Source organism: Lemur catta, chromosome 6, assembly GCF_020740605.2.
Source record: "Lemur catta isolate mLemCat1 chromosome 6, mLemCat1.pri, whole genome shotgun sequence".
NCBI lineage: Eukaryota > Metazoa > Chordata > Mammalia > Primates > Lemuridae > Lemur > Lemur catta.
In genome coordinates this window covers 76110218-76118004 of record NC_059133.1, presented here as the reverse complement: position 1 = coordinate 76118004, position 7787 = coordinate 76110218, and the positions used below count along the sequence as shown (strand labels likewise).

The 7787-nt window shown below is 32.5% G+C and overlaps 1 protein-coding gene across 6 annotated transcripts in view; it reads right to left on the bottom strand.

The window, feature by feature from the left end:
- Positions 1–2658: 2658 nt before the first annotated feature.
- The window catches only part of INTS13 (integrator complex subunit 13), a 30369-nt gene continuing 25240 nt past the window's right edge, over positions 2659–7787 (bottom strand). For all 6 annotated transcript variants that reach the window (XM_045554162.1, XM_045554163.1, XM_045554164.1 and 3 more), the window contains 3 exons: positions 6750–6889; positions 3791–3926; positions 2659–3012 (listed from right to left, as the gene is read on the bottom strand). In XM_045554162.1, the coding sequence (XP_045410118.1) occupies positions 2973–3012; positions 3791–3926; positions 6750–6889 (316 nt within the window). In that variant the 3' untranslated portion in view covers positions 2659–2972. The remainder of the gene's footprint in view (positions 3013–3790; positions 3927–6749; positions 6890–7787) is intronic.

Sequence of the window (7787 nt, the reverse complement as noted above, 5' to 3'; positions counted from 1 at the left end):
TTACAAATAGGAATATTTCTAATCAGACACTAAATTAAGTTTGCACCTTTCTCTAGGAGGGACTTGTTTCAATGTATACAAGCTGCAAAATTTGGTTTCTATTGAATATTCAGATAAGATATAGATATATAAATCAAACGATACATAATAGCATATATTCAATTATATTTTCCATATAAAAATGGTAATTTCATATGGTTCAATCTAAGATGTTCATTTTAATCATTGAAATAGAGATCACAATGAAATTAAACTTAATAACTTGAGATCCTTGAATTTCCTAAATTAAGTCTAATGCTTCAAAGCTTTATAATACAGAAATTTCTAGATTTGCTCACATTTAGCAGTACCTCTGTAACAAAATCACCATCTGGATGCTTTTGTTGTCCACATGCGTACAATTATACTAATGATTTTAATTGAAATGTGCCAGAAATAACAAAGCAAATAACTCAGTGCCTCATAAAACAATCTTAAATAAAGTACTGTAGACTGCTTTGCCCTGATATAAAGGTACTTTAGTTCACTGTAAAGTCAAAAATACAAGTGCAGTATTGAATTCAAACAATTGAATTCATATAGCCTCCAAAACCAAGCTATTGCATTGTTCAAGCTGATTCTTAATACACAACTAGAAGCATCAATATCAATCAAACTACATGTTAATAATCCTTTATAAGCTGTAACGATGGTTGCACATGTCCATATGGTAATTTTGAACATTACAATATACTGGAACTTTTTGGAGTAAAATCTTAATTTTATGATTGTGTATAATAGTTTGTCAAACATACCATCTGATTAAGAAGATTGTAAAAGTTTTGCCTTACCAGTAGAATCTTTTAATATGATTGAAAGTGCACCTATTCTGTATAGGGTAATTTTGATTCCCACAATCATTAAGTATGGACTTAAGATTCCCGTGTAGATGCTATGATTTGAATGTCCCCGTCAAAACTCATGTTGAAACTTAATTGCCATTTTAACAGTATTAGGAGGTGGGACCTTTAAGAGATGATTAGGCCATGAGGGCTCTTCCCTCATGAATGGATTAATGCCTTCATCGCAGGACTGGGTTAGTAATGCAGGAGTGGGTTCCTGATAAAAGGACGAAGTTCAGCCCAATTTCCTCTCTCTGTCTCTGGTGCTCACTTGCCCTGCTACCATGTTATGATGCCGCACAAAGCCCCTCACCAGATGTGGCTTCTCAGTCTTGGACTTCCTAGCCTCCAGAACCCTGAGCCAAATCAACTTTTCTTTATAAATTACCCAGTCTGTGACATTCTGGTATAGCAGAAGAAAATGGACTAAAACTATGAGTGATAATTGTTTTAAATTACATTTTGTCCACTTCTCTTAACTAGTTAAATCTTCAGAATGGACCCTCTGTCGGTGTGGGTGGGTGCTCAAAGAACATGTAGTTAAGCAGGCAGAATGAATCAGTGGAGTCTAACAAGCAGCAACATGGAATAATATAGAGCACTACCGGCCCAGTTCAAAATGAAGCCATAGGAATATCCCCCTAGCTCGTAGAACACAGTAACAGGAATTCATATACAGTATCTAAAAATGGAGCCTGAAAAGTAGACAAGACAAATAGCACAGCCTTAGTCCATGGGAAAGGGAGGAGCATAAACTGAGAGTTAAGCAAGATCCTAGTCTTTGAAGATGGGTTGTGAAGGAAAGAACTTTGGATTAAGAAATAAACCAGGAACCCCAATTAGATACAAGTTGAAAACTGGATAACAAGAATAAAATACAAAAGGTCAGAGTCCATTCAAAAGTAAATATGATCTATTAATTAGGTATTGGGTTACAGCTCCTTAAACTTTGCAAGTCCAAGATGTTAATTAGGGCTGTGTATGGTTTGTATAGAAGTATATATAAAAATAGTTCTAACGTAGTGGAGAGGGAAATGCAAGGGCTGAGAAGGAAGCAGGAGTTGATAAAGGACAGCAATGTAAATTTCACTGGGTTGACATGGGAGGCTGCCAAGCCCTTGTTTAAATGCCAGTTTACTTTTTTTCATAGAAAATACTGAATCTGTATAAACAAAGAGCTTTCCCCTTCTCTAATAAACACTCAAGGAAAAAAAATGACAAACCTAGAATTAGCACTTAACATTGAAATTACATGTTTCTTATAATATGTTATGAGCTTCCAGATGAAGCAGCACTGGAAGAAGGTTCATGAAACATGTAACATAAAACCATGACACTTCTGAGAAATGAGACCTAGATTCTATCCAGAGATTAAAAACAAAACAAAACCAAAAAAACCTTTCCTTTCCTTTTCTCTAAGGCTGTGAAGTAATTTCCTTTATGCTATTCTTTCAATATGAAAAGTAAATGGATGGTAAATTTTTAGCAGAAAAAGAGGTAACATTATCTAATGCTAGTAAATATTAAAATTATACCAACTACCTGAAAACTCTGCCTTTAAATGGATAACACACATAATTTAAAATAAAATAAACAAACAAAAACAATGTTCTTTTTTGGAAAAGCACTCTATATGATACAGATTAACATGTAAGATTTTATATTAAGTATTGAAAATCTCACCTAAACTCTGGTCAAATTAAAAAAAATTTCTATAGGCTGATTTCAGTCATTAAATGAAGAATATATTTTTCTAAAGTAATACTCCAGTATTTTACATTTCAGATATTTTAATAGTTTTATTTGGCAAAGAGAAGCCTAAGAATTTTTTTAAAACGTTTCAAGAGAGGACACCTTTTACCATAAAATAAACTTGTGTGATTTGGGGGAACAAATCATCTCAAATGTATATTTTTGACTTATGTGCCAATTTTATAATTAGTACAAAAAAGATAGTTAGTTGAAATATTTTAAAAATGTAAAAACCAGTCCAGGCAACATAACTATACAATCCTGCTGTAAAAGTACTTATATCAAATTCCACCCAAAATATTTATGCAATATACTAAATTTAGTTCCTCAAGTTACTCTTCACTGCCGGCTGGCTTTTCCATTTTCTGTTGTCTCCATTCTGAAAAATAGGGAGGAAGAAAATGAGTTGGCAAAATAAACCATTTACTATCCATATTTTGTCTCCTTCATTATCTACCTTTCACATGAAAATTAAAATATAATATATTCATGGAACAGAAGAACATTAGCACTTTAGGAAAAGACTAGAGTTCTTCCAGTTAGCCCACTTCTTCATTCTGCAGATGAATGAATATTGAGGCCTAAAAAGATTACGTGACTTTCCCAAGACTATGTGACAAAGGCCACTGGCATTTTTTTTACTATACCACTCTCTCTCCTCAAGCAAAACTAAGGAAATAAATTTCTACCATTTAGTCAAGGATTTATTTCCTTTTCCACTAAAGAAATTTCTTTACCAATACATTTTTATAAGAATTTCTTCTAAAACATAGATTAAATCATCAGATATGAAATTCATTCTAATTAATATTCTTAATACTGTATTACTTTATAGCAAAATATTTTCCTCCTGTTATTTCATATATATTCAGAATTGTATACTAAGTATTCTCTAAGATTTTTCCTTCTATGATGTTTACTAAGCATTGAAAAAAAATTCTCCATGGAGTTAATACTTTCATGGTTACATTCAATATAATCAGGACTTTTACAAGTACCAAGAATCAAAGAAGTTAATTTTTTCTCCTTATAGATAACATGTATTAGTTCATAATATTAGTAATAAAAAAATTGCTGAACACAACAAACAAGCAGTATTTATTAAGGTACCATACAGGCAATTAACAAAACCAATTTTGACAATAAATAACACAAACCCATTTTCCTCTTTAAGATGTTGATATAACTCAGCTCTGTTATTAACAGAGTTCAGACGTCCAGCAAACTCCTGATGTTTTCTGGAATTGGCAGTATTGATTCTATTACTCCACAAGGATAATAGGGACACTGGCCCTGGTGTTATATTTGAAAGAAGAGAAAAAGAGATAGAATAATTTATTACTTCAAAATTTAACAAACCTAACCTTTAATTCTATTGTTCATTTTATACAATTAAGGCAATATCATCTTCCTTTTATTCTAAAATTTATATGTGTTTCAGCATCTCCAAGACCACCCACTAGTTCAGTGATTTGCTGGAAGGACTCAAATGACTAAATGTAAAGTTATACTCATGGTTAGAATCATTACAGCAACACAGTAAGGATACACAGCCAGGTGAGTATGAGGAACAGGCACATTAGGCTGAGAGTGGAGGAATCATACATTTTACAAATAAATGGAATAAAAAGAACTACTGATACACATACAACACAAATAAACCTCAAATGCATTATGCTATGTGAAAGAAGCCCATCTCAAAAGACAGCATGGTATGTGCCTTAATTTAGAAGACATTCTGGAAAAGGTACAATTATAGAAAGAAAAAACACATCAGTGGTTACCAGGGGATTGTGGCTAGGGAGAGTGTAGGATGACAACAAAGGGTCAATGGAAACTTTCAGGATGATGGACTGTTCTAGACCTTGCTTGTGATGGTAGTTGTTACATAACTGTATGGTCTAAGCTCACAGAACTGTACACCAAAAAGAGTTAACACTTCTATATATAAATTTTTAAAAAGTAAATTAAAAAAATAAAATTTTTTTCTTTTTGTAAACTAATACATGTTCATTAGAGAAAATTTAGAAAATAAAACACATAAAAGAGGAAATAAAATCATCCATATAATACCATTGCTCTAACAACTATAAATATTTTGGTTCTTTTTCCAATGCCAATCTATATCAATAAAATGATATTTTGGTTTTTCTGTTACTGCATCATACAAAGAGAGCTGAATAGATTTTTGCTAAACCTAAAGGGCCCAGTTGGAACAGCCCAACCTTAAGTGCTGTGTATATACACACAAAATTCACTTTGGGGAGACCTGGGAAGTCATTTTTCAAAGCAGATAAAACTGAAGTGTAAGCCCATTCAGATAAGTTGCTGACCAGAACACACATGCGATTTAGGTTGTAAAATAGAATGAAAGAAAAAAACAAACACTTCAAATTTCAGCCTCAGATGGAAAGTTACAAAGGCAGGCAGTGATTTGCAATTAAGTTGCTTGATACTCCACAGTGTTTCCAGGGTGAAAAGCATCCGGGGTCCATTTAATTTAATGATAGCTATTATTTCATCTAAGAGACAAGCTAGTGCATATGTGCAGGAAAATTTTTTTAAAACCAAATTTGAGATCACAGTATATATGGTTCTGTAGACTGTTTTTTAAAAAAACTTATTATATATTCATTCATTTACTCATTCATTCAACAAATAATTGCACTTATAGTAGAAGTGGGCTAGAGACTGTGCTGGGCAGTAGTGATATATAATTGTAAATTAAAAACAGTCCCTGCCCTTAAAATGTTTTAGACTGGTAGTAGAGACAAGATGTTAATAAGCAATATCAATGCAGTACTCTAAGTGCTACAATCATAGCAACCTTAGGATGCAATAGAAGCACAAAGAAGCAGGTCCTAACTTAATTGTGAAAGAAGTCAGGGATATCTTTCATAAAGAAGGAGTTGCTTAAGCTGAAACTTGAATGACATACAAACATTATAAAAGGGAAGAGGGGGCATTTATGACAATAATTATTCTTGGGCTATATAAATTCCACCCTGTGGATATACTATCACCTAGTCATTTTCTACTAATATGTGTTTTGGTTGCTTGTAATTTTTGCCAATATAAGTAATACTTTTTGGGGTTCTATTTTTCAAGCAATGCTGAAATACTGTTTAGAGTAAACCTAAATTTCTCATCTTAATCAACAGTGGCATATTGTGGCATGTAAGAAATAAAATAATTTATCAGTAGACATTTATTTAAATCCTATTATTTTCTAGGCACTCTGGCAAATGCCTGAAAGGCAAATATAAAATACAGTAAGATCACCTTGAGAGTAATCTTTGATTTCAAACAAACCAGTGAACTGAAGAATATAACATGTATCATGATTTATATAGATTACGACAGAAGTGTATAAAAAAGCAAACAAGCCTACCTTCTCCCTAGGATGAGATGGCAGGAATCATAATATGGCCAGCCCTGAAATCTCACTTCAGAGGCATGGTGGCAAGTCATCAGACAGTCTGAAAATGGCATACCATTTCCCATGTATCCTAAATGGACTAAATCTAGTTTACCTTCAAGATAACTAATGTCTAGAATGATCTCAGGAGCTCCTAAACCCAAATCATATCTTTGATGCCTAGAATTCCTTCAAGAAGAAATTGAACTTTTCAGTCTATAAATAAGAGATAAGAGGCTTTACAATCAAAATATTGTTTTTAATATCTACACTGAAACTCATTCAAAATACATTTTAATTTATCGATAAACAAATAATATTACAACCTTCCCTAGGTTTAGGAAGAGTTTAGGGAAAAGAGTTTGTCTTCAATAATCCAGCACTTAGTATATTGGCAGGGACATAAACAGATTCAAGTTTGCATATTTAAAATTTCTTAAAACACAAATTTTATAGTAAAACTGCTTGTTTTCCAAAGCCTTCATTAATGGAGGTATGACACTACTTTTTCTCTTTAATGCTGACAAATATATTTACTGCCTATATTTTCTAAGGCTGTAAACAGAGAATTTCCTGAACAATATCCAGGAATAGCAAGGAGCTCTTCCTCATATATATAACAATATTAAATAACACAGTACAAAACAGAGCTCAACCGGAAAACTTTATATAAACCTGTTACCATAATTCTACCCTACCTTTTGATTTTTCCATTTGTGGTGTTTCATCCATTTCAACAAGGGGTTTTTTGTTAGGAGGTTCTGGAGAATCAGGCGAATCTTTTATAATCTCGGCTTCTGCCAACTCTTCTTTTCCACGTTCTAAGATTCCTTTTAATCTTTTAGAGGGACAAATAATGAAATATAAAGTTTAAAGTTTTAGAAGTCTAAAAATCATTCGGTATTACCCTATCTTTGCATATCAATCTTTACAAAAGATAGCTGATCTCAAACTAAACCTAGGGACCAGAGATTTCAGTCTAAAATCAGGTAATATAATAGGACTTAATGAATTAAACACAAGTTTCCCTTTTACTTCATAATAATGATGCAATAATTAGTCAGCTGTAAAATATGAAAAAATAGAGGAAAACTTAAGCTAAAATTTAAAAGGTAAAAAATAATGTGATCTTTGGAAGAAACTTCACAATTTTATAAAGATACAAACAAAATACTACTGTACTGCAAATTATAAGATTAAGAAGTTTACTCTCATTCACTCTGTAGTCTATGTACTCTGGAAATATATTTACATTCCACAAGTTAGGAACTTAACTCCAAGCTTTTACTGAGTTTCATCAAGGAACAAAAACACTTTCAAAGTATGTGAGTGTACTTGATGCTCAATGGGCTCTGATTGAGAGTATTTTCCCCACCTCTTCTTACAGTAAGCCGGTTTTGTTTCAGAAGCTCAGCAGCCCTAAGGAAAAAGTGAACTTCTAAAATCAAAGAGAATAAAAGTGTTCTCTCTTTTTATGGATGAAATTACATGACTTCCAGAATCAGTTTCCAAATATTCCTATGTGGGTGGTGGTGAAGGTAGTGGATGGGGATATATATGAAATGAGATCTGCCATGAACGGTTAATTGTTGAAGGCAGATGATGGGGACCTATTTGTTCTCCTGTTGTGTATGTTTGAAATTTTCCAAAATAAGAAGTTTAAGAAGTTCTGTTTTGTTTTTAAGGGACTTACTACATTGCCATTATAATAGTTACCAAGTTGGTTGTCTAATTTC